This window comes from Nelumbo nucifera, chromosome 5, assembly GCF_055504915.1.
Source record: "Nelumbo nucifera cultivar China Antique chromosome 5, China Antique-T2T, whole genome shotgun sequence".
Lineage (NCBI taxonomy): Eukaryota > Viridiplantae > Streptophyta > Magnoliopsida > Proteales > Nelumbonaceae > Nelumbo > Nelumbo nucifera.
Window position 1 is genome coordinate 29933334 of NC_142653.1, and position 26359 is coordinate 29959692.

A 26359-nucleotide genomic window follows, 5' to 3' on the forward strand; every position below is an offset into this window, starting at 1 on the left:
CTTCATAAACCCATTTCATTTACAATTTTACATTCACTATTCTTCTCATTCTCATCTTCTGTAGTTCGATTCCTCTCAACTCTCAACCTCTCTGTATCCCGACCTAGCACACAGAGAGAGATGGATCCAGATTCATTTCGGTCAACACTGTCAAGTTTAGCATTCGGAAATGTTATTGCAGCAGCTGCCCGGGATTATAAAAAGGTAATCCAGTCTCTCCAATTTCTCTGCTCTTTGTTCTCTTCTTTTTCTTCTTCTTCTTCTTCTTCTTCTTTTCAGTGCTATGCGATTTTATATTATTTTCTGTTTCTGTAGTAAGTGTAGCTTGAAGATGCAGTGATCGATGAAAGACAAAATCTATCACATATTTCCTTACTAGATCTACTATATTATCATTCGTTTTCTATCTCATAAGATTCCATCTTTCCGCTTCTGTATATGGTATTATGTGGTAGCTCATGCACTATTCTCACAATTGGGTTTTGAAATTCTAAATATGGGTTATGAGAATCTTAGTTCTTATCAACCGAAAAAAAAAATCTTAGTTCTGTTTTTTTTTCGTTTTTTTTAATTAAATTTTGTATTTTGGTCACCTGTTATTGCAGATAGGAGACCCATTAGCTAATAATACAGACATGACGAGATAAGCATGATTTGTGGCTACTTGTAACGCGTTTTTTTGTTTGCTGTTGTGAGTTACTCTCAAGTTCGCGAATGAAATAAACAAATTTAGAATTACACACATAGAAGTTTTCTTTGAAAATATGAAATGGAAATAAAAGGAAAAAAATACGAGACTAAATAAAAGGATAAAAAAACGGAATGATTGAACTAGAACTTATTTAGATTGATGAACCACTTTTTTCCTTTTCTCTGGTGAGTGTGAAACATGCAGCATCGCCTGTTGAATCCTATACTTGTAAAATGGGCATCTTATTTCCTTTTATTGTTTGACATAAAGAAAAAATAAAACATTTTTCCCTTTGCTTTTTTGAGACTACACATGAAAGAGGATCCTTGGAAGAATTCGACTTATGCAAAGGTTACTGGAGGTACCAGCCAACGCGGGCCACAAGAAGGGACACATTTATATAGCATTATTCTTCTGAAAAGTAGTTATATATATTTAGATGACTAATAGTTGATGGTTTTTCATAAAATTCAAAATGATTCTGAAAAAGAAAATGGAATTATTTATATATTTAGTTGCATGTCTGAAATGGTTGCCAATGCTCAACAGGATGCAGGAATATGCTTGAATGACTAGTATTTGATGGTTACTTGGAAATGAAATTACCTATATATAATGAATCGCTGCCATGTCTGAAAACTTGCAGTGCTTTATCTTGCAATTCTGATTTGCCATGATTGAATTCTCTGTTAATTGAATGTAAGTAATAACACAATGTTAAAGTTGATTACTGGTTCTATCCAAAATAAATTTAAGTGCTGAATAGAGGCAATATTGCAGATGATGGACTTGTTAGAAAGTAATTTCTTGAGGACTTATCCTTTTTTTTTTCCTGTTTTCCCCATGATTTCGATCTGAAGCATGAGAATACAGGTTCAAGTTTGAGAATGGTTACTTAATGCAAAAATATGCCAAAGGTTAGATCCATATCCAGTCTATCCCTCACAAGATCCCAGATATCTGGGACCAACATTGAGTAATGATCCTTGTCACCAATAAAAAAACCAAAATCATATTTTAAAAAGGAAAAGAATAATAAAACAATAAATAAATATGTCAGAAATTTAAAAACTAAATTGGAAAAGGATAAGGCCTCTTTCTTTGGTGTCTTCTCTATGAGCTGTATTTATGACTGTTGTATGCCCATTAAATGGATTTCCATAATGCTCAATCAATCCTCTGATAGATGAATCATGTATTAGAGCATAGAAATTAATCTTCTGAGGAGCTTTTGTAAGATCATGACCAAATTTTTAAATAAGAAAAATGAATAAAAACAATTCAGCTGGTCTTACCACTGTTTAAGGAGCGTTCATAAGAAATAGCCAAATTCTATATTAAATCCTTTTGAATGCAACTTTGTGAAGATGGGAGAGATATTGAAAAGGATGGGGATGGTTGTATTTAACATTGATTAGAATGTTTAGCATTTTCATGAATAAAGACAGGTTTGTAAGTGGTGACAATGACCAGTTCATTAATCGTCTATTTTGTTCACACATGACTGAGGTTTTAAATTACTTTATGCTTCTTTCTTGGTGCTAATAACTTACCATGTCTCATGTGAAGGGCCTTTGAGACTGGACTCTTTTTTCCATCCACAGAAATGGAGAAACATTATGCAGATACATTCGTGCTACTCTTTTCTTTCTTTCTTTAGGAGGGGAGGAACTCTAGGATATCATTTACTAGACTTGACTGGTTGTGATCATTGTTTATTTGGTGAATTCCAGGGTGCTCATTAGATGCTAATAGGGGGGACTTCAGAGGCAGTGGACTTGATTGTCAGGGATAATGAAGCTAAATTTGACTGTTCCTTGATTGCTATTTTGGGCCCATTGGGAGTGAGTGTGGGAGCAGCCTTCAGAGGTTACATTTCATACTCAAGACTTGTTGGAGTCTTGGAGAGTAAAGTGTCATTAGACTGGAACAGAGATTGTGAGGAACTTAAGGTTTAGGGAAGACTCTCAGGTGATTATAGGGTGGAAGAGATATCCAATGAAAGTCCTTTGGCCTTTGTGTCATCACATCCGAGAAGCCAGAGGCATTGCCTACTTTTGATTGTTTTGCACTTAAATAAAAGTTCTTCCTGTTGTTGGTTAAATTAAAGAAGAGATGGGCTCAAATAAGTAAAAAGGTGAGGGAGGTTCTGAAGTTATTAAAGGTTGTGGTCTGGTTATTTTGAGGGCTGTAGGGTTGGAAAGAGGAAAAAGTGGTTTGAACAATGTTGGATTAGAAGGAGAGGAGGGTCAGGACATTAGGGAGTTGTTTATGTGGGATCTGAAGGTTCTTAGCAAGTTCTTTTAAGGTAGAGGGGGTATGTATGTTCAGGGTTGAAAAAGATGTGGGAAGTAAGGCTTTAGGATGCCTTTGATTTAAGTTTACTTGCTGGGTTGTGTATTTGTGAATAAGTTGGTAGCTGGCTAGTTTTGGTGATTAATTTTACTTGAAGGTTTTTGGGGTTGTAGTTTTTGTTCTTTTCTAGTTAGTCTTTGGGGTATGTTGAAGATTGGCTTTATTTGATAAAGATACCTAGGTTTGCTGCTGAGTTGGGGTTGCTATTAGCTGTTTTCTGTATAATGATTCTTGTAATAGCCTCCTTTTGGTGGATTGGGAGTTTTCTTGGGGTTATTCCTGTTGCATGGGCCTTTTAGGTTTTCTGTTGGTTGTTTCTCTTCATTTGAAGGTGATATCTTAATTCTTAATGAAATGCTATTTTTATTGTCCAAAAAAGAAATAAAGAGGTGGTTTCAAGGATGAATGATCCATATTTCTTTTTCCCTTTCCTTTGCTTTTATCGATTGATTGTGATCCAAGTTCTTCACAAAGCTAATAAAGAGATAAAGCTAGGTGCCCCTAACAAGTGTTTATCATTGTTGGGCATGTCCTAAATAATTTCAATAGAAAAGTTGAGTTGTTAGATTTGATTAGATCTTTGAAGTAATGAAGACATGGAGATTTCTAACCTCTAGTTTGTTAGCAGTTTTACAATCTTGTATTAATCCCATTAACTCTTTTCTTTTCTTTTGGTTGGGGTTATTAATCTAAAAGGATTTCTTAGATATTTAAGTTGCATTTAGAAACCAACTCCAAAAGCATTGGGGGAATTGCCATGGATGGACAAGAGGTGGTTGTTTTTTCAATGTTTTGATAATTTTTGGGTCTTATGTAATTGCCAAAATGACCAGAAGCTTCAGGCTTGACTAACCCAACTCCAACCAGGTGGAGGTGAAATATCTAGAAGCCAGATCCACTTAACCATTCAAAGTTCATACTGAACCATTCAATTGGAGCTGGTTAACATATTGACTTGTTTAAGCTGCCCTATTACCACCTGTATTCTCCTTGTTGTTTTAGAAATGTTGAAGCTCTTTTAGATGAGCATCCAAATTGGAGGCCAAGGAATTCGATTTTCATTGCCAATGTGTTGACCAGGAATGGGTACTTTGATTTGAGTTCTATTTAGGACCAAATCTGCCTTCTTTGTTTTGGTCTTTCTATAACCAGTACTTTTGTTACTTTATTCCTTTAAATAAAACTTTGGTCAAAGAATGCACCATTCCCTTATTCTTTTTTCTCTTAAATCTTTTTGTTATCATTTGCCAATGAAAGAAAAGGAAAATTCTGAAAACCTCCAGAAGGGATGAATTTGAGTTAACTGATCATTCCTGAAGTAGCTTTGTGTTGGGTGGTATGACATTATTTAACCATTATCTTTTTAGTGATCAGAAGTTAAGAATGCCCTTGTAATTCCTTTTTCACAAGCACCTCTCTTTTTAAGTGTTTTGTGAAGTTATCTTTGTATCCCTTCCTTGGATGGAGCCCCATTCTTTGGGAGGTCTGATCTTTGGTCATCTGAAATGTTACTTAATGAACAAGGGAACTCTGTTTGGTAAAAGTTACATAAACAAAGAACCTTTACAGTCTATTTGGAGTCAGTAATATGTCTTCTTCCTATGTGTGGGGCTCTAGGAAGTTGTTGTAACTTTTTCACCTTTCATCAATAAAATTTTTTACCTTACCTTCTCAAAAAAAAGTATGAAACTCAAAAAAAAAAAAAAAGAAGACACACTCAAGGAAAAAGAAAATCGGTAATGCATTGGTCTTCATGCTTATTCTGCATTTCTGGGTGTCAAATGAGGGGTTCTATTAATTTATTGGAGAGGCTGGCTATGACACCATAAATATTAATTGACTTATCATAAGATGTCAACAGCTTTTTACCCTCCTAAAGCTCAGTTTGGAAGGAGTACCAATGCAAATATGTAGAGTGCAAAACTTTGTATTTTGTATGTATTTGCACTGTACATATTTGTATTTGTATTCTTTCCAAACTGGGCCTTGGTGCAACGGTTGAGTTGCTCCATTGCGACCTGGGTGACCAGGGTTCAAATCTTGGAAATAGCCTCTGTGTATGTGCAGGGGTAAGGCTGTGTGCATCTGTCCCTCCCAAGACCCTCACATTGGCAGAGGCCTCTTGCACTGGGCTGCCCTTTCATTCTTTCCAAACTGAGCCTAAAATTTTCTTTTATCAATGGACATACCACAAATTTGTCCATATATTGGTGGAGTAAGGAAATTTGACACCTTTTGTCTTCATACTATAATACAGCCTTTTCCTGCTATCTCTTTATTTAATTTTCCCATGAATGAATTTCCAGCAACTCAAAATGCATGTGCTCATCTACATGCATGTCCATTTTGTGAATCATCATCACCATCAATTGGACAGTTTTGATAGAGATCTGATGTTAACATGGAGCAGAACTGCTCTTCATCAATAGCAATAGGATCTAACTTCTTCACTATTTTTATGATCTTAAGGAACTGCTAGCTCAAGATAAGGCACCGGCATCCTCTACAGCCAATGAAGAGGTTGATCTTGATGAGTTGATGGATGTAAGTTGCACGATCTATCTATTTTCAATTTGCTTGCCTATTTATTCTCTATCCATTCAATAATATTTATTTGTTTTTGGTTCAAATTAGGATCCAGAGTTGGAAAAATTGCATGCTGACAGGATTGCAGCCCTCAAGGTTAGACACATTTCTCTTGATGTACATTTAAATATTAACATCTAAACTTGAAGTAGGTACAAAAGATCAAATAGAGTTTTTTTTTTTTTTTTGTTTTTTCAACAAGGACTTTTGACAACAGAAAGAAGCTGAGAAGCGGGACGCCTTGAAGAGAAAGGGTCATGGTGAATACAGAGAGATATCTGAAGGGGATTTTTTAAGTGAAGTCACAGGGAGTGAGAAAGTGATCTGCCACTTCTACCATCGGGAATTCTATCGGTGCAAGTATGTCCTTCATGTTTCATCGGAAATATATGATTACATTATAATTTAATGGGTGATTGTGCTATTGATGTTTAGGATAATGGATAAACATTTGAAGTTACTTGCACCAATGCATGTTGATACCAAGTTCATCAAGATAGATGCTGAGGTTAGTCACATGATACCAATATGTGATCTAGATGATCCTCTTTATTTTATATGTATTATTTTTGGCTGACCTGAGTTTTGTGGGTTCAATCCCATCTTGTAAGTACTAATAAGAAAATTGGGAAGCAAAAAGATACGAGTACTCATTAGTTGAATTGAAATGCAGAATGCACCATTCTTTGTTGCCAAACTAGCAGTGAAAACTCTGCCCTGTGTCATACTATTCAGGTGAGGTTCTCTTTTATTTAAATTTATTAACATTTATATTTTTTTTATCAGTAAATATGTGTTTTATTAAAATTCAGATTCAGATTGTAAACATTTTATACAATTTGATGATGGGACTGTTGATCCCTTTCCTCACTCTATTTATCCCTCGTTACAATGTAGCCCAAAATAATTGTTTTTTCAATGCCCCTTGTTTTGCTAATCCATCAGCTAGCCCATAGGGTGTGGCTGTTATTTGTTGCCCATGAAATTTATTAACATTTATATTTTAGTATTAGTATAGGCAACGGCCAGCTTGCTTGGTCCTCCCCAGAGTTGGGGACAGGGTGAAACAAGACAATTATAGTATTTTGTGAAATTTAGATTTTGTTTCATAATTTTTCCAAAATCTTAATTCAAATTGATATACTCTTCCAGAAAAGGAATTGCAGTAGATAGGCTAGTTGGATTTCAAGATCTAGGCAGCAAAGATGATTTTACCACAAAGACTCTAGAGAATTTACTTGTGAAGAAAGGTAATACTTGCTTTCTTCCATCAATTTTGCAATTCTTCTTGGTACAGACTCTAAACTACCGTCTTTCAGGTATAATTAGCGACAAGAAAGATGCAGATGAAGACAATGATGAAGATACCAGACGTAGGACTGTAAGGTCCTCCATACATTCCGGTTCTGATTCAGACTGAACCAGAAAGATGAATTGCTCCTTTTCGCTCATTTGATCTTTTGACTTTTAAAATGCATGTTTTTGTATGATTACTAAAATCAACAGCCCAATGCATATTTTTGTATGATAATTATTAGAATTGTTATCCAAGAGCCGTTGCAATATACAAATTACCAGGATTCTCCAAAATTTTGCTTCTTTTGCAAAATGAATTGTTTACATTACTAGAGACATCTTTTCTCTACTGAAAAGCACTTTGGTGTTACTGAGGTTGATGAGTGTGGGTGTAATACACCATTCCTGGCGGTTGAAGTGGCCGAAAACTAGGAGGTGCTGGGGGTTGCTGAGTCATTAGAACTGGTTGTTGCCGAGCCAGTGGCACTGGCTGCTGTTGTGTTAATGGTGCTGCCAGACTCAATATGTGTGGTGGTGGACCTGGTGGCAGGGGTGGTGGATAGCTATAGCCATAAGGCATTGCAGTCATAACACTCCCAGATGGTTGAACATACTGCTGAGAAGGCTGGTTTTGAAGTACGTGATATTGCACTTGGGAACTAGAAGCTTGGGCCTGTAAGGATGGTTGTACCATAACCGTTTGATATTGATGGCTTGGTGCACCAGATTGCTGCTGTGCGGCAATATAAACCATGGCATCTGAGATTGCCATGGGCTTTTCAAGTTGCGATCTTGATTCAGAAGATGAATTTGTTGGCATGTTAGAAGATGTTTTTGACTGAGATGGCCCGGTTGCGAAGCCAACATTCTTTGCCTCCTGTGCCGCAAAAGTTGAGAGAACCGAAGTCATGATCATCTGTGATGAGGTTGAAGCTGCTAGCTTGTCTGCAACCTCAGCTGCAATAGCTGCAGCTGTCTTCTTAGGCAATTCCCCTGCTTTGGCATTTGTTTCTGTTTGTGGATTCGCAGTTGAAGCATTGGAGACTGCAACATCAGTATCATTTCTGAGCCGCCTCTGCATACTGCCGGCTTCCACTGCCTGAGCCTGTGCTACCTAAACAAGAGTCAAAGGTCATTAAGCATTAGCATATTGTTGACACTAGTTTTTTCATCCTCACAACAAAGCCAAAACTCCAAGACAATAGGTGCGTGCAGGGGAGAGAACAAGAAAGAATCCAACTGGAAAGCAATCGCTGGGGAATAAACCCTAATACAAATACAGGACTGTAAATGGATGCCGAAAATGAAAAGAAAATTTATACCAGACAATTCACATCATCAAAACATGAAAGCTTCTAATATATATTTGCCATTAAGACTCACCTAGTACTGCTGAACAAATTTACACCACTTCAGCATCTAAACCTACTTTACTGAATATCCATGAACATGCCTTCAACAGGCCCACAGGACACTTTCACTAATCAGCCTAGTGAAAGTGGCAAACGTATTGCCCTAGAACACTTTCCCAAATAAAACCCTATCAAGTATCATCTACAGACAAATAGGAGATCTGTTGAAATCATCATTCACCCAGTTGCTTTTATAATGTCATGTAAATCCTTCTCTGGCCCCAGTGCCTCCTCTTCAATATCCTCCCCAACCTGAGGGGAAACCTACCTCTAGCCATATTTAGAAGGATCATATTATCCTACCTGAATACTACGGAGAAATCAAAACATGTTGAATCCAGATCCAGATCAGCTTCTTTTGTTACTTCTCAGGAACTCTTTTCCTTAATTACTTCCCTTTTATGTAATATACGATTAGAGGATTAAAAGAATATTTAAGAAGAGAAAGAATATGGAAGTGGACATGAAGTTATTGAGAACATAATTTCAAGCAAAACGTGCACAAGTACATGAGGGATAGACCTGTTCATGGGCCGGGCTTTTACTCTTCATAATGGAAATATGTTAGGCCCGAGCCCGGCCCAACCAATGGGCCTACAACTTGGGCCCGAGCCCGGCCCTGATAAAAAGCCCGAAGCCCGACCTAATAAAAAAATTAGAATTTATTTATATTAAAAAAAGAATATAAATTCAAAATTTATTTACATTAAAAAAAATAATATAAAGAAGGGAAAAAGGATGTGGAGAAGAAGGGTTCGGCTGGAAAAATAAGGGAAAGAGGTGAAAAAAGAGGGGTATTCGACTAGGGTTTTTAGGTATAATTATAGGTCGGGCCGGGCCGGGCTCGGGCCGGGCTATTTTGGCAAATCCCGAGCCCGGCTCGAATTTATTGTGGGCCGGGCTTTTTGGCCCGAGGTTAAGCCCGCGGGCCCATGTACCTGTTCAAGCCCGTCCGAGGGCCGGGCTGGCCCGTCGGGCCACCTGGCCCATGAACAGGTCTAATGGGGGATGAGGTCTGCTCATAGGGAGAAAGGAAAGAGATTTGCAAAAGGGATTAACAAGAAGGTAGAAAAATAATCATGATTTGTTACTTGAATCCGTGGGCATACTGTATGTTCTCAATCATGTGTAATATACATGCAATGATGAGTATGTTTTCAACCCATCACTGACGCAGTGATCCAGTGGCACTTCCAGCTTGGCTGACCTCTAACCCGTCAGATAAAAAAAGTTCACGTTTGACCCATTGATTAGATTGTTGCTTTTATTTTTTATGATGTCAGGGGTCAACCTGTTGACCCAGCTGGTTGAACCAAGGATCCATCCACCTGGAGGGATAAGCAGTCACAGGCCTAATCCAAACCTGAACCCAATCAAGTAAATAAAACGGATACTGAACCCCTAACACACCCCACCCACAAATAGTAACCATATAATTAGAAAAAAGGCTATGTTTACAAATGTTTCAGTGCTATCATGCCAACTAGTCGGGATTGGTCTGGGCAAACCTTGACCAAACCCGACCCAAAACCCAACTAAGGTTAAAATAACCCTGACCCAGTCAAGGAGGGTTTTTACCACTTAACCTGCCCCATTGACATCCCTACTCGAGGCCAGGTTTTAAAACATTGATACAAATGCTTGCATACATAGCCATGAATAAAATAAGTTGTGCATGCCATCAGCACATCAACAGGTTTAGTGATATACAACATATGGTATGTGCTCCAGAGACGATGCATCGTCTTCATCTGATAAAAAACTGAAGAGCCTAAAAGGAAAAGGAGAAAAATAAAGGATGTACCTGCAATTGAGTGCGAACATTCTCCAGCTCAGATTCCTGAAGAAATTCAAAGTTAAGAGAACAGCATGAACTTCTTTGCTTCCAACCATGACAAAAATAAAAAATGAACTTGTACCTGCTCATGTAATGCTTCTTTTAACTGAGACACCAGAGCTGCCCTTGTTGCTTCAACTGATTGAAGTTTCTCAATACACTTTTTCAAAACAGCTTCTTCCTCTTCTAGCTCATTTGCCAAAGTTGTACGCTTTGGGTCCCCCACTGAAGAAGAGATAAAGCGTATTTTATTCAACCAAAATGCCATGAAAATGACACTATGGATCCAAATTTGTTCAAATAAGGCAGCAAGATGTAATATTTCATTTAAAAAACCTTGGAGAATCTAGCAGCATGAAACTCATAACAAGCATTTGCATAGAGGTCTCTATCTCTAATGGACCATCACAATGAAATACCAGTTCTCAATTTTTAATTTCATAGTATTTACCTTTAGTACAGGCAATCTCAGCCTCTTTTTCCATCTTCCTTACACGGTGCACAGCAGTCTTGCATTTGTTCATATCTTCATCTTCACTGGGATGCTCACTAAGCACAGCATGAAATGCTGACACTATTTTCTCTGCAGTGCCTCCAATAGCCAATTTCTAGTTTGCAAGTCATGGTTACGTAGTTAGTTCTGTTTCAAGCTAGTTGGAAAACTGGAAAAGAAAGATATGTATACCAAAATCCAAGACAATTAAATTCACTGGTATGCATGCCTGGAATGAAGAGGGAAAAGGAAGAGAGAGATGTCAAGATAAGATAAACATCTACTTCTTACTGTTCTAATGGAGCGTGAATCTCTCCGTACAATCCTAACGGAACGTGAGCGTTTTTTGCTTAAGTCCAAAGGAGGGGGCAATTCCTTTCCAAGCATTAAATCTCGAAGACCCTGTGTGCGAGATCCAAATACTTTCCTTTCTTCCCAGATGTCAACCTATCAATTATAAATGCAGTTTTTATCAGTTCTCAATACATTAAGCTTAACAAATCCCTCTCTTACTTAACATTTTCAAGAAAATAATTGATGAGAAAAAACTGAAGTCATTGTTTGATTTATTGGGCATCCACAAGCATGCAGAACATATTCATACATTGCTATTTTAATCCATGCGGAAATCATACAAACAGGCATCCATGTAATCACATTATTCACCAGAAGAATTCTTCATATATACACAAGAATAGATAAAGCAGTCATTGAAGCCAGTTAATATCATAGATAATTTACATAGTGTACTGAGGAATATCAATAGTTCTAGAAACATGTCGGTCTACCAAAAGGCACCCCAAATTCCCACTGGTTGTAACCAATATGGATACACCAGGTGAACAAATGTTTTTTTTTGATAAATGGTGAACAAATGTAGATTTGAACATAAAAAAAATCCAGATGGATTAATACTTTCTTTTTCAGAATCTATTAGCAATATTTTGCGTACTTGCTGCAACTTTGGCATATTCCTCAAATTGCAATAGTAGAATTTAAGCCGAGGTTAAGATATTATGAGAGTTATATTTAAGGCTGTTCAAAAATTAATGATTCACTTCATTGGCATTTGGAAATGCTCAAGAACAGGAACTAGGTCATACTTAATCAGAACACCAATCGCTTCTAATTCGTAACTAGAATAATATTGACTCTAAAAATTTTTTTTCACAACTGGGTAAAAGGAATCATTTTTAGGTAGGGGAAGGGGGTGGGGGCAGAGCAGGGTGAACGTGAGGTCCACTGACCTTACCACAGAGATACCAACAGAAACAAATATGGAATACAAGGATAAGACTATAATTGTGTTTCTAACATTACCATGGATAAAACTCCATGGTAATGTTCATTATCTTATCAAATATAATTGTATTTCTAACATATGCAGTTTTTTATGGTATGATTTATAAAAAATATACCATTTACATATTTTAGAATTGTTAATGCCATTAAGCACATTCTACAAGTGTCCCTTCAGTATCAAGTGTTTGTATCGGATACTATCATGTCCAACACTTGTAAGGTAGGCATGTGAAGTTACCTAGGTATCATAGGTTTAATGTCAAATGAGTAATTATATTTTCTTTCTAAGTTTGAATAGACACTTAAGAGCTTTAATGATAGTTGAACCACTAATTGGAGATTTCACAGGCATAGGAGCAGTAAGATTGTGGCCAAAAAAAACCCCGATGTAGTCTATAACTATTTATACTATACCAAAATTAATGAAGTGGAATTTATAATAACATAGGGAGACCAAAGATGCCTCTTAATACATTGGTTAAATGTTGTTAGAAAAAGAACACTGGTGAAATGTTTTCCATGGCTGCTATGGTTCCAGGAGCACAGTTTGGATCAGAAGTTCGCATGATCTTTAACCATTCTACTTTCTCTTGGCCTACAAAAAGAGGGAGACTTATGTGGAGATGTGCTCGCACTGCCCTGATTTGGACTCTTTGGGAAGAAAGGAATGCTAGAATTTTTCAAGAAAAGGAAAGAAGCAGTCAGGAATTAAAAGAATGTGTTGCATAGGGCAATACTTTGGAAATCTTTCATCAATTCTCTTTTAATGACCTTTGGAGAAATTGGTCAGCAGTAGCGAGGTGTTCACCCCTAAAGAACAAGTTAATTACAAGCTGGTCTCCTCCATCTAAAGGCTCACTGAAGTTGAACTTTGATGGAAGTAGCATGGGTAATCCAGGATTATTCGGAATAGGGGTGTTTTGAGAAATGAGAATGGAGAGATTGTGTTGCTCTACTCAGGTCCTTTAGGAGTTGGAGACTCTTATCAGGGCAGAGCTATTAGCTGCTGTATAAGGGGTGCAATTTGCAAACCAGCTGGGGATACAGCATCTAATAATTGAAGGGGATTCCAAGGTGGTGGTGGGCTGGTTGAAAAATCCTGAAGATGCTATATGGTGCTACAAGAACGAAATGAAGAAATTCAGTTGGTTGACAAGGAATATGTTGGTCTCTTTACAGCGGATGGCAAATACTTTGTCCGATGTGTTAGCCAAGCAAGGGGCAAATAGGGAAGAATTGTTTTGGGCTCAGCTTTGATTCCTATATTTCTTTCCTAGTTTACTTGTAAGATTCAAGGAGGGGCTGCAGCTCACACCCCTCCTTGGGATGTTGTATGAATTCACAACTCTAAATCAGTTTTTGCATTAATAAAATTTACTATTACTCATCAAAAAAAAAAAAAAAAACTTTAACCATAGGCTGTGATACTATTCATGCCATCCATTCTGTATATTAGTAAACTGCATCTAGGGGTGTCAATTGGACCGGATTTTGTCCAATCCAATCTGGTCCAATATGAGCCCATTACAGATGGACCAGGTCCAATCCAATTTGATGTATACTCTAGACCATTTTGGACCAGTCCAATTCAATGTCTGGACCATCCAATCTATCCAAATTGGTTTTAATTTAGATTGGTCCCAACCCAAACCTGATCCGTTGACGCCTCTATTCTTATCTTCTATCAATGGACCAGATATTGGTTCAATCTGACCTATTCTTATTGGTCTGTCAAATCCCTCCAAATTGATTTTGATTTGGACGGGGTCCAATCCAAAATCAGCCCATTGACACCTCTAATTGCGCACCAGAGTTGATGGAATACCTCTATCTACATCACTGAAATGATGTTGTACATAACTGGTAAAGGCCCAGCTGCACAATTTGGATCTTCATGGCATGATTTCAACAACTCCAACCACAGGCTTCCAGTTAGGACTATCAATTTGCTGTTTCTCTGTTCTATTATCAATTTAACTTAGAAAAATCCATTTTTAGAACTTCTAAGGCAATCCCATGCATGCTCATTCCTACTTATTTAGTCCAGTATTGCAGAAACCAAACTGAGAGTAGAGACAGAAATCTGGCTGGGTGGTGGGTTTGGCAGTTCAAATAGACAGTCAGCTCATTGAATTGGTCAAAACTGTCAAAAACCTAGGACGGATCAGTGGTCCAGATCACCTGACACTGCTCAACTGCCCAGGTCAATAACAGTTTGAAAGCATTGATATAGTCCTAAAACTAAATCACGTATAACTCAGAAACATCCAATCTTGGCCACTTATTATAGCCGTTAAGTTCCAAACCCTACTTTTCACTGTTGAAGAGAGCATGCTTCAATAAAAGTTGGTTAAGAGTAATGGAACCTTTTTTTTAATGAAATCTTAATTTCTTTTCAAGTTCATTTTCCTCTCCTTTTTGTCACCTAATGTATCTCCAGTGATCATTTAATGAGCATTCTACTTACTTTACCTGCTACATGATTTGTGCACCACCGCCATGTCACCTACTAGGCTACCACATAACTCGTACATAGAACTGCAGTAGCCTGAACCATTGATTTGTCCATGTCTTGCTCTCATTTTATAATCTTCAAGCATGTCAGGAAAGCACAAATATAGTTATAAAACATTGGAAATAATTAGTGAGAAGAAAAACCGGAAATAATAAATTTCTAGTGGAATCAAAAAGATGTTGCCAAAGTTGAACTGTTACCTTATGGGTGTTTTTTCTTTTATTTATTTATTTTGCAAATAACTGTTGGTGAGAAACAATGTGCATGCAAGTTTAACTCATTATGTACTCTCTCCTCAAAATCGATGTATAAACTAGAGCCTCAAGATAACCCCAAAGAATCCAATGAAATAGGTAATATTCTTAGTCACGCTCAAACATCAAAAAGAAAAAGAACAAACATAGAAAGCAACAAAAAGTTGGAAACAATAACTAATTAAATTTGTAAAAAAAATGGCATGCCCATAGTTCCTTTTGCAGAAGCATATATTAGCCATGCAGTCCCAAAACAATATCTGTGTTCACCATGGAAGAAAATAATTCAGATTTCAAGATCGCTAACTGGACTAAACACCCAACCAATATTGTAATTTTATCCATGAAATTTTGAGAGAAACAAGTTTCAACAGGTATGTCAATTGAACAAACATACAGCCCCAAGGAAAAGAATTATACCAATCTAGATACCACATTCTTTCCACGGTCATCACCATTCTCAACAACATCTTTGAGTGCTGCAGGGAGAACCTTCCAAAACTCACTAACAAATTCATTTCCTTTACGTTTGCTGTTCTGTAGGATGTCATTGGCAAGATATAAAAATGGAACTTTCTGTTCCTTTTGTGAACTATGGAACTGCTTATCCCATGTTGTGACAACCAGCTCTGCCTTGTTCTGGTGAAAAATACACCAATGCGACAGTGCTATAGGAAAGTTAAGATGACATGGACATTGTTTATGCGTAGGATAATGTAAAGATTTAACCTGTAAGATAATTGAAATACCTCCAATATATGAAATATTAGATAATGGCATGTTCAGCATACAAACTATTAGAAAAATACAGGTTTTCCATTATTGTAATTAGAGACAAACAGAAAAGGAAATTTTACAGCATTAAAGAAGCATTTAATTGTTCTGTGTCACCACAAAATTAAGCTTGTCACATAAGAAATAAAACTAAGGGCAAAGAAGAATGTAGGATACCATTTGGAGGTTGGAGAAAATCTAATGGACGAAATCAGCAAATGCAAGCTATAACAGAAGATCTGATTATTTGGATATACATCTGTCTGGGATTTCTAGACTTGGATATGTTATATGTTCATACTGGAAAAATTAGTCAGCAGTGACCATGACACCTTTTTCTTTTTCTTTTTCTTTTTTTTTTGCCCTTCAATTTATTGCACTTTGTCTAGTTTTTAGCAGTCTATCTGCAGTTAAGCTGTGAATACGAAAAATTGTGAAACTCAAGTTATAATTGCAATCTTTCTTAAGGCTCTGGAACAATTAACTCATCATCTTCCTGGGCACTCCACTACATTTTTTTTTTATCAATAACTGCACCAATCCACTATATTATCTCACTTGAGGTTTTCAATTTCAATGAAAATTTTTAAAATTTGGCATTCCATTCTAGATTCAACTGTGGTTGAAGTTGAAATATATTCAATATATTTAGAAATCAAAAAGAATAGAAAGGCCTTAAAGAGATTTAGATAAGGGAAGTAGAAGAAATAGGAAGTAATTAGATATAAATAAGGAGCAAAATAGTAACGAAAGAGTAGAAATCACTGATTGTAGATTTAGTTGAATTTCTTGTGAAAGGAAAGGGGAGGAAGATAAAGATTTCAATAGTAGAGAAGAAAAGAGAGGGAGAAAAGAGTAGGAAGTCAACCAGGATTCTTGAATTAATCCTAGCCGCCAACCCCTCATTATATTTATACTTAACTTAAAGAATGAGATATTACAAGGATGCCCTTAGTAGGGCGGCCACTAATGTAGTTGAACAGTTACAACTTAAAAACATAAACTAATGGGCCTAAAGCCCAACAACTTCCTAACTAAATAGCTTAAAATAAGAATAAAAAACAAGGCCCAACTCAACACTCCCCCTCAAGTTGGGAGTAAATGTCACACATTCCCAACTTGCGTAGATCATGCTCCAGCTTGTTCTTTGCAACACCTTTTGTGAGAACATCCGCGAGCTGCAGATCAGAAGCAATGTATGGAAGACAAACTTCTCTAGAAGTTACTCTTTCTCTGATAAAATGTCTATCCACTTCAATGTGCTTAGTTTGATCATGTTGGACTGGGTTATGGGCAATGTTAATTGCTGCCTAGTTATCACAGTATAACATCATAGGTTCTTCTGTCTGTACACCAATTTCTTCTAATAGGGAACGGATCCAGAGAAGTTCTGAAACTCCATGTGCCATGGCCCTGTATTCAGCTTCAGCACTTGATCTTACCACCACTATTTGTTTCTTACTCTTCCACGAGACAAGGTTACCCCCAACAAGGGTGCACACTCCTAAAGTTGATCTCCTGTCATCAAGGCATCCTGCCCAATCTGCATCTGTATAAGCCTCTAGTTTCAACTGTCCATGATTAGTAAACAATATGCCTCTGCCTGGGTGTCCCTTCAAATAAGCAAGAATCCTGTCAACTGCCTCCCAATGCTAGACTCGTGGAGCATGCATGTATTGACTTACCACACTTACTGCATAGGAAATGTCTGGTCTTGTCATACACAAGTATAGCAGCCGACCCACAAGTCTCTGATATCTCCCAATGTCCTTTACTGGTTCACCTTCTGATGCATTGATTCTATGGTTTTGATCAATAGAGGTATTGATTGCCTTCGTTCCAAGCTTCTTTGTCTCTTGAAGAAGATCCAAAACATACTTCTTTTGAGAGATAAAAATTCCATGTTTTGATCTTGCAACTTCAATGCCTAAGAAGTATCTCAGTTCTCCAAGATCCTTAATTTCAAATTCTTTATGTAGATTCCTTTTCAGACAACCAATCTCACTTAGGTCATTCCCCGTGACAACAATATCATCCACATAAACAATTAGGACCGACACCAAAGATCCCCTTCGCTTCACAAACAAGGTATGATTGGATTGAGTCTGAGTGTAGCCAAAAGCAATCAAGGCCTTCCTGAATCTGTCAAACCATGCTCTGAGAGATTGTTTCAAGCCATAAAGTGACTTCTTAAGCCTACATACCTTTCCCTTTTTAGTATCACTGTAAAAGTCACCAGGAAGATTCATATACACTTCCTCTTGCAGATCCCCATTTAGGAAAGCAATCTTCACATCAAGTTGAAACAAGGGCCAAGAGTATGAGGCAACAAGAGAAAGAAGTATCCGAACAAAGGTCATCTTTGCAACTGGTGCAAATGTCTCTAAATAATCAATACCATAGGTCTGTGTGTACCCTTTTGCAACAAGTCTTGCCTTGTACCTTTCTATACTTCCATCTGCCTTATATTTTACTGTGTAAACACATCTGCATCCAACTGTCTCCTTGCCTTCTGGTAGATCCACAATGTCCCATGTCTGATTCTTAATCAAAGTTGCCATCTCTTCCTGTATAGCTGTTTTTCACTCAAGTTTGGAGGGAGCCTCACTAACACCCTTGGGTATAGAAACTGAGTCAATGGAGGAAAGAAAAAAATGATAGGAAGGAGAAAGTCCACTGTAGGATAAGTACTGTGAAATACAATAAGCAGTACACTTTCTCTTCCCTTTTCTGAGAACAATAGGAAGATCAAGGTTATCTGTAACAGGGTTAGTAGAATCAATGAGAACTGAAACAGTAGCGGGACCAAGAGGAATACTTGAATCCATGTCAGCCGAATCTAGAGTCTCCAAGGAATCGACAGGAAGTGATGTGAGTTCTGTTGCAGTGGAATCAACCTCCTTGTGAAGTCTCTGTCGAAAGTAATGCTGAGAAGCAGGACGCAAAGGAGGTGGTAAGGTAGGATGGTCAAGCACAGGAGTAGACACAGGATGGTCAAGCATAGGAATAGACACAGGGACTGGAATTGGGAGAGGAATAGACTGCTGACTCACTTCCCCAAAACACTCCCCCTGAGAAGGATTCTTTGAAAAGATGTGGATTCAAAAAAAGTGACATCCATGGTAACATACCGGCTCCCAGAGACTGGATCATAGCAGCAATACTCTTTTTGATTTTCTGCATATCCAAGGAAGACACACTTCTTTGCCTTGGGATCAACCATCGAGCGGTTAGGACCAAGGATATGTGCAAAGTAGACACACCCAAACACCCTGAGAGGAATGGGGTGTTGAATCCAAGTATACGAGAGGGTACCTTGTTAATCAGATATACTACTGTGAGAACTGCATCACCCCAAAACCGAATTGGAACTGTAGATGTGCTCATCATGCTTCTTGCAATCTCAACAATGTGTCCGTTCTTCCTTTCTGCAACACCATTCTATGTGGGTTGTAGAGACAACTGCTCTGATGGACAACACCATATTCTAACAGATATGAGGCAAGGTGTTTTTCAAAATATTCACTGGCATTGTCTGATCTGAACACCTTTATTCTTGTTCCAAATTGTGTTAGCACCATCTGATGAAATTGCCTCACCAAGGAAGGTACTTCATCGCGGGATCTCATCAGGTAAATCCAAGAGTATCGTGAGAAATCATCCACAAATAAGAAAAAATATCAATAGCCTCCCATAGAAGGAACATGGTAAGGTCCCCACACATCCGAATGAATAACAACAAAAGAAGAAGAACACTTTTTATTAATAGGTTTAAATGAATGTCTACAATGCTTTCCAAGTTGACAACCTTCACACTCCAGACCTGACAAACTAACAGACTCAAAAAGTTTTGGAAACAAAAGACTCAAAGAAGAAAAAGGTAAATGGCCCAAACAATTATGCCAAAGCATAATTTGACCCATAAACCCTGACTCACTATCCCTGCTGACATGATGACTCTGATGAGAAGGAAGAATATCCAGGAGGTAGATCCCATTCACTTCACGACCACTCCCAACCGTCCTCTTTGAATCCAGATCCTGCAAAATACAATGACCAAGAGAAAAAACTACTGAACAATTCAGGTTCTTAATCAAACTACTAACAGATAACAAATTAGTGTTCAATCTAGGAACATGAAGGACTGAGGGTAAAGAAATAGAATCACTAATCTTGATAGATCCCTTCCAAGCAATAGGAACATGGGATCCATCAGTTGTGGAGACCCTATCTCTGCCAGAACAGAGCTGGTAAGAAGAAAAAATAGTAGAGCTATGAGTCATGTGCTCTGAGGCTCCAGAATCTATAATCCAAGGAGGTCCCTCCTTACCTGAAGTAGAAACATAATTTGCAGTGACGTGTGAACTACCTATATGAGCAAAGGAAGTAGAGTGGACTGCACCAGTGCCACCTGTACCTTGTTGTCCGCTTGTTGCTGAATTGGAACTGGTTGTATCCTGTTGGTTCAAAAGTTGCCCATACCTCTCAAGTTCGGCCCTTACTGCAGCAGCTGCAACAGACTCCAGAGCAATTGTAGTAGGAGGGGCCGGAATGTCACCAGTAACTGCCATGTGTGCATTTCCCTTCTTATTTTTCAGTCTAGTCGACACAAAATGTGGGTGAAGCTTCCAGCAAGTATCTCGTGTGTTTAGGCTTATTACAGTAGTCACAGATCAAATCTCTTTTATCTTCCTTCTTGATTTCACTGCTACCCCGATCTCCACTTTGTTTAGGTTTCACAGTACTCACCATGGCAGACTGATCAGAAATAGGATTTTTCATCATCACATCTCTTCTGCTCTCCTCCCCTGACACAAAGGCATATGCCTGGGAGAGGGTAACACTATCCCTGGAAAGAAGATGTTGTCTTGCAATATCATACTCAAGATTAAGGCCAGCAAGAAATTCAAACACCCTATACTTCTCTAGATGTTTCTGATAGGTAGTTGCATCCTTAGTGGTTTCTCAAGCAAATGTTTCTAAATGGTCAATCTCCTGCCACAGGGTTTTAAGGGCTGAAAAATAGGCTGCAACAGGTTTATCTCCCTGCCTTGTACAAATAATCTGATTTCTTAACTGATAAGCCCTAGCAACATTCTCCCTCTGTGAATAGGTTTCTGCAACCCCATCCCATATTTCCTTAGTTGTATTTGCCCATAAAAAATTTTTACTTATATGGGGCAACATGGAATTACACAACCAAGTCATCACCATATAATTCTCCTGTACCCACCGGGAGTTGCTAGTTTCGGGTTTCACTTCCTCACCAATGATATACCCTAATTTCCCACGAGCACCAATGGCCATCTTTGCAGATTGTGACCATTCCAAGTAATTTGCACCATCCAACCTAACTGTAGTAATGGTCCCAGTCCCAAAAAGGTCTCCAACACCTCCTCTCACTAGTCTCATTTCACTTCCGGGCTTATTTTCAACTCCTTGACCCTCCATGCTTCTCAAAAAATGTAAAGAAAAAAACTTAAATATGTAACAAGATCAAATGAAACACTTCTGGAACCAACAACACCTTTCTAGTGTCCTAGATTGTCTTCCCACAAAAGATTCCTTTTCTGTAGGACGGGAGAAGAGAGAGAAGAGGCAGTCGCTCTCTCTAGAAGTCTCCAAATCAGGCAAGACTTGAACTGCCCCTTATAGAAAACTCCAAGGAACCCTAAAAAATTAGGGTGCCACTTCCTATGTCAAAATTGAAGAGTCCAACAGAAACAGGACTCTTCCCCTTTCTCCAGTTTTTCCTAATTTTGATGAGAAACCCTAGACTAGCTATAGCGCCACTTCGATCAGCCTCTTAAATCACCATGCAATCAGCCGATCTAGGGTTGCATGAGGAAACAACTCAAGGAACCTTCGCCCTACTCTGATACCAAGTAGAAATCACTGATTGTAGATTTAGTTGAATTTCTCGTGAAAGGAAAGGGGAGGAAGATAAAGATTTCAGTAGTAGAGAGGAAAAGAGAGGAAGAAAAGAGTAGGAAGTCAACCAGGATTCTTGAATTAACCCTAGCCGCCAACCCCTCATTATATTTATACTTAACTTAAAGGATGAGATATTACAAGGATGCCCTTAGTAGGGCGGCTACTAATGTAGCTGAACAGTCACAACTTAAAAACATAAACTAATGGGCCTAAAGCCCAACAACTTCCTAACTAAATAGCTTAAAATAAGAATAAAAAACAACTAGGCCCAACTCAACAGAAAGAAAGAAAATAGAAATATATGATTGTTGATCAAAAAAAGAAAATAAAAACATAAGATATAACTAATAAGATGGTTTCTTGCAAATCATTTGGAATCATGGAGTTCCAGCAAATTTTTGATTGAAAAATCATTTTGGAGGAAATCAAAGCCAGTCCAAAAGTTCTAATGCCATGATTTCATCACATATCTTGACAATCAGTGTTTCTTGGACATAGGTGTGAGAACCAGAATCCAGTGCATGTCTGAAAACCTGACTTAGAAAGATGAAAAGGGGACTGAGGGACATGTCTAAACAAAAGTGTATAATATTAAAATTCTCCGATTTAAAAACATTTTATACCTATTATCTCTCTTACTTTATAACATTCAATAGGAAAAATGACACCAATAATGTTCTTTGGCTGTACACTTATGTCAAATAAAAAGGAGGAAAAGAAAACCTTCATTTATGTCAAATAAGCAAGGACAAAATCCTCAAGAATCCATGCAATGTTGGAATCCAATGTGTAACTGGCATTGACAACTTGTCCTTTTAGGAGTTCATGCAACAATGCTATAAGTAAAAGAAATATAGTGCAATGACTAGCAATTAGACAAGCTTAGACATTAAGGCAATGCACTTCTTTTTTGATATATAACAACGATATTTATTGTGGCAAAAGAATTAATGTTAAGTATATGTATATTTTGTTAGGCTGAAATTTAGGCAGTGCACATTTTTGGGGTTACTTTGTGTATTGCTTTTGTGGACCGTACCAATTTCAAGTATCAGGGTGGGCCTTGGCGCAACGATTGGGTTCCTCCATTGTAACCTGGGAGACCAGGGCTCAAATCTTAGAAACAGCCTCTATCTATGTGCAGGGGTAAGGCCCCGGTACATTTGTCCCTCCCCAGATGAGTGTGTCTTGGACCCCCCCCCCACCGGCCGGTTTTTTAAAACTAAACTTTGATGGGAGTAGTCAGGGGAATCCTGGACAATCGGGGATTGGAGGTGTGTTTAGGGATGAGAATGGGCTTGTTTCAGCCATGTTTTCAGGCCCAATTGGAGTGGGTGTACAGTAATGAGATGAATATAAGAAAACTCATCATTGAAGGGGACTTGGAGGTGGTGGTAGGGTGGCTGAATAAAGAAAATAGCAGTTTATGGGTGTACAGTAATGAGAGGAGGAAATTTAGATGGCTTCTTCAGGAGATGGAAATTAAGATCAGCTGGGTGAAAAGACCAGCTAACTCCTTTGCTGATGGGTTAGCTGAGCAAGGAGTCGAGAGGGAGTTAATGTTTTGGGCACAAGTGTAATTTTTTCCATTTTCTGTTCTTGGGAGCTCAAGCTCCAGCTGGAAGATAAGAAAGTTTATCTTCATGCTTGTAATATTTTTGTGATTAATTAATGAAATGTGGTTATTGATAAAAAAAAAATATTCAAAGTGGGTTTAGGGAAAGAAGAAGAAGCATCAAGATAGTGACAGTAATGTATTTATTATTCTTCAAAAAATTGACCATCAAAGATTCAAAGTCTCCTCTCTTTATCTACTTATCTGTCCATCTCTGGCAGAATAGGAGTTTTCCCACTTCATTTTTTTAATGTTTTCTTTGTGCAATCACTTCACTCTATAGTTCTATCTGCAACCACAGCTGGATCTGTGCCCCCCTTTGTGTTTGGTTTTGTTCTTTTCTTTACAACAAGCACAGAACACACACATACCCCTTTTCTTCTTTGTATTACTGTAAAGTTCAAATAACAGGGGCTGCCGCCATTTATTTGTTTGTTCTTTTTTCCATTCTCTGATGTATACACATGCAAATATATTCTCTTTGTATATTGGTCTCATATTAGAAGGACAAGGAGCACTAAACCCCCAAGTTTCCATCCATAATATTTGTAATATTACTTTATCCTACCTTTAGGTTTTAATTGTTTCATGTCAGATAACTTTAGTATTTGTTGTGCTATTTCCACTAGTAAAACAAGCTAACTCATAAAACTACCACAGAAACAAGGTAAAGCTAACCAGGTTTTTTCCATAAAAGATGATTGCCTAGGTGATCCCTAGATGGCACCTAGTGGCATAGGCATTAGGCAATCAAGTGTTCCCCTCTCACCTAACTTGCCTTGGCAGTTATGCAGACAAGTGGAACCAGCCATATTACTGTGTTTCTTTGTAATCATGCTTTGGACAATTGGCCTTTTATCAATAATACCACTTTGCAATTCCTAAGACTCCCAAAATTTTAAAACTCTACATTAACTAATAGTCCTTTAGATTTTCAAGACGAAGAATACAAGTGTTGTGTTAAATTGAGACAAAAACAGAGATTAGAACCTTTGAACATCTATCTGAAAATCAAGCACCTTATTGATAGGATGGTTTGCTAATGTTTAATAGGCAAAATTCTAATCCTGAATGCCTAAATCAGATATTCCTACGATAACTATGTGAATTTGTTCTGCAAATGGCTAGATAATCTACTTCTTGGCTACTTTCACGGGAGCACCACATGCAACAAATGAATTCCTCAAATACCACTTCCCAAACAATAAGCTAAAACAATGGAAACAAAGAAATGGAGCAAAAAAAGGATACTTTCAATACACTGCTGGGTGCTATTGAGTTTGGAAAGCTTGTCCGCAAGTATCTGTTCGTTGAAGATACTATTCATCCCACCTCAAGAACACGCCTTTCACCTCCCCCAAAGAACTTCACAACACGAAAACTACAAAACCAATCGAATTTAGATCCAGATGTATGCTTGGCAACATAATACCTACACGACGAGAATCAGAAATGAATGGATGAATGAGTAAAAGAATTAAAAGAAGTTTGAATTATAACGGTCCACTTCGTCAAGAAAACCAAAATAAACTTTTCGAACCCTAAGCATAAAATTCATGCAAAGACAGAGCTTTCCAACCGCAATCCGTTAAATTCAACTAATGGGGCCAAACGAGCTGTTGACAAATGAAAGATAAGGACTTCGAAGAAACAATGGAAACGCTACGAACAACGAAAAGCGGAGCATATTTTGATCCAAAACGAATACGAGTTGGCAAAACTGAAAATACGAAAAAGCTAAAAGAAAATGAAATCTTACATGAACTTCTCTGACACCTCTAAGAAAACCGACTTTGAAACCCTAAAGACCACTGCTAGGGCAAAAAAATTGGGAAAAAAAAAAAAAAAGAGAAATGCCAAGGAGAGACCCTGGGATTTGCAGAGGGATTCAGGCTTTTACGAGGGTTTTGATGAATTTTATTTATGCATTTTATTTATTTATTTCAGCTCTTCAATTTTTCAGAGTAACGGAAAGAAAGTTTCAGATGTCTACTGTTCGAAAACACGCAATGAGTCGTGCATACTTGTTTCGAGTCTTTCGACCTTCAGCGCACGATCAAGTGACATAATCAGCATCACGCACCATACACGTCTTCAGCTTTTAATAAAGAAAGTGGAAGATGGCGCTGGTGGGTCTCATTCCCATACCAACAGAGGGGGTTATTCCTTACCTTAATCATCCCAAAAACCATATGATAAGTTCAGAACCGTAGGATCCTACTGAATCATTTGGACGTCCAAGATCGACGAGAATGTAGTTTCACTTGATATATATTTTTCACATGTAATCACAAAATGACGAAACAAAGAAACCTGATACACATAGTTACGTCGCTACTGCATGTGTGCTTCAGAGATGATGCCTCAAGCTCAGCTTCTGCGTCATTGCTCCAAGAGCAACGCTTTCCGTTTCTTCATTCTTCCGTCCTCAAGTCTCTGGGACGCAATCTGAAATCGTTCTCTCCTACCATACCATGTCCTTAAACATGCTGTGGCAGCTCGCCACTTGTTCGACGAAAAGTTCGAAAGAAACCTTGGTGGACTACTGGGCTATATATAATCTCTGAAGTCTGGATATGACCACGGGGAGCCTCAGATGGCGCTTAACCGCTTCTCTTCGGTGCAATTTATGAAGGGGAACAAGTTCATTCCCTATCACTGGAATCTGGCTTTGTGCCATTTCGACGCATTTTACAGATTAACCAGCATATCACAACCTACTTCTGTCATTTTAATGCAACATTACCACACGTCTTGCAGAAAATATCACAACCTGCTTCTATCATTTTCATGGGCGTGGCAACTCTGTCGAAACCAAACACTTGTACAGATGAAAGAAAGTCGATAAGTGTTGCAGAGGCAAGGCAAATGTTGGGTACCATGAGATGTTTTCAATACACGGGGATGTGCTGTGGGACGGCCACAGCGGAGATGTGATCTCATAAATTTAAGTTGGTAGCGTCACGCTTTTCATCGAAGTTCTAATTTTATCTTAAACCTTTTGTATTAAAATTCTTGATCAACACTGTAATTTAGCAGTTTAGCTCAAGTGACAATTCGGTCCCCTAACTTTAAAATTTGACAATTCAATACTCGAATTTTCAAAATGTGACAATTCAATATCCAAACTTTCAAAATGTGACAATCCAATGCCTGTTGTTAATTAGTCCGTTAATCAACCGTTAAGTGACATTTGAAAAATCAAAAAATGTAATTCAAATGCCATCTAAATCTCTTTATCAACTATCTTGACAAAAAACTAAACAGTCCCAAATTCTAGATTCTTCTAAACAGT

General features: G+C 37.9%; 2 protein-coding genes across 7 annotated transcripts; one reads left to right on the plus strand and one right to left on the minus strand.

The window, feature by feature from the left end:
- Positions 1–7222, plus strand: LOC104600071 (thioredoxin domain-containing protein PLP3B-like). Its single transcript, XM_010262886.3, has 8 exons — positions 1–204; positions 5516–5590; positions 5681–5728; positions 5850–5992; positions 6068–6140; positions 6306–6367; positions 6785–6882; positions 6952–7222. The coding sequence occupies exons 1-8, from the start codon at positions 121–123 to the stop codon at positions 7050–7052; spliced, it is 684 nt and encodes a 227-aa protein (XP_010261188.1). The 5' UTR covers positions 1–120; the 3' UTR covers positions 7053–7222.
- Positions 7150–26039, minus strand: LOC104600072 (ENTH/VHS family protein). Of its 6 annotated transcripts, none has more exons than XM_010262892.3 (8): positions 25089–26039; positions 24316–24445; positions 15162–15409; positions 10962–11117; positions 10629–10785; positions 10260–10402; positions 10145–10180; positions 7150–8042 (listed from the first exon to the last, which is right to left on the minus strand). In XM_010262892.3, the coding sequence occupies exons 2-8, from the start codon at positions 24389–24391 to the stop codon at positions 7296–7298; spliced, it is 1563 nt and encodes a 520-aa protein (XP_010261194.1). In that variant the 5' UTR covers positions 24392–24445; positions 25089–26039; the 3' UTR covers positions 7150–7295. The 6 variants fall into 6 exon arrangements, with proteins under 6 accessions (XP_010261194.1, XP_088743790.1, XP_010261192.1 ...); XM_088887664.1 differs by having other exon boundaries at positions 24316–24496; positions 25089–25208; XM_010262890.3 differs by lacking the exon at positions 25089–26039 and adding an exon at positions 24824–25058 and having other exon boundaries at positions 24316–24496.
- Between the last annotated feature and the right edge of the window lie 320 nt (positions 26040–26359).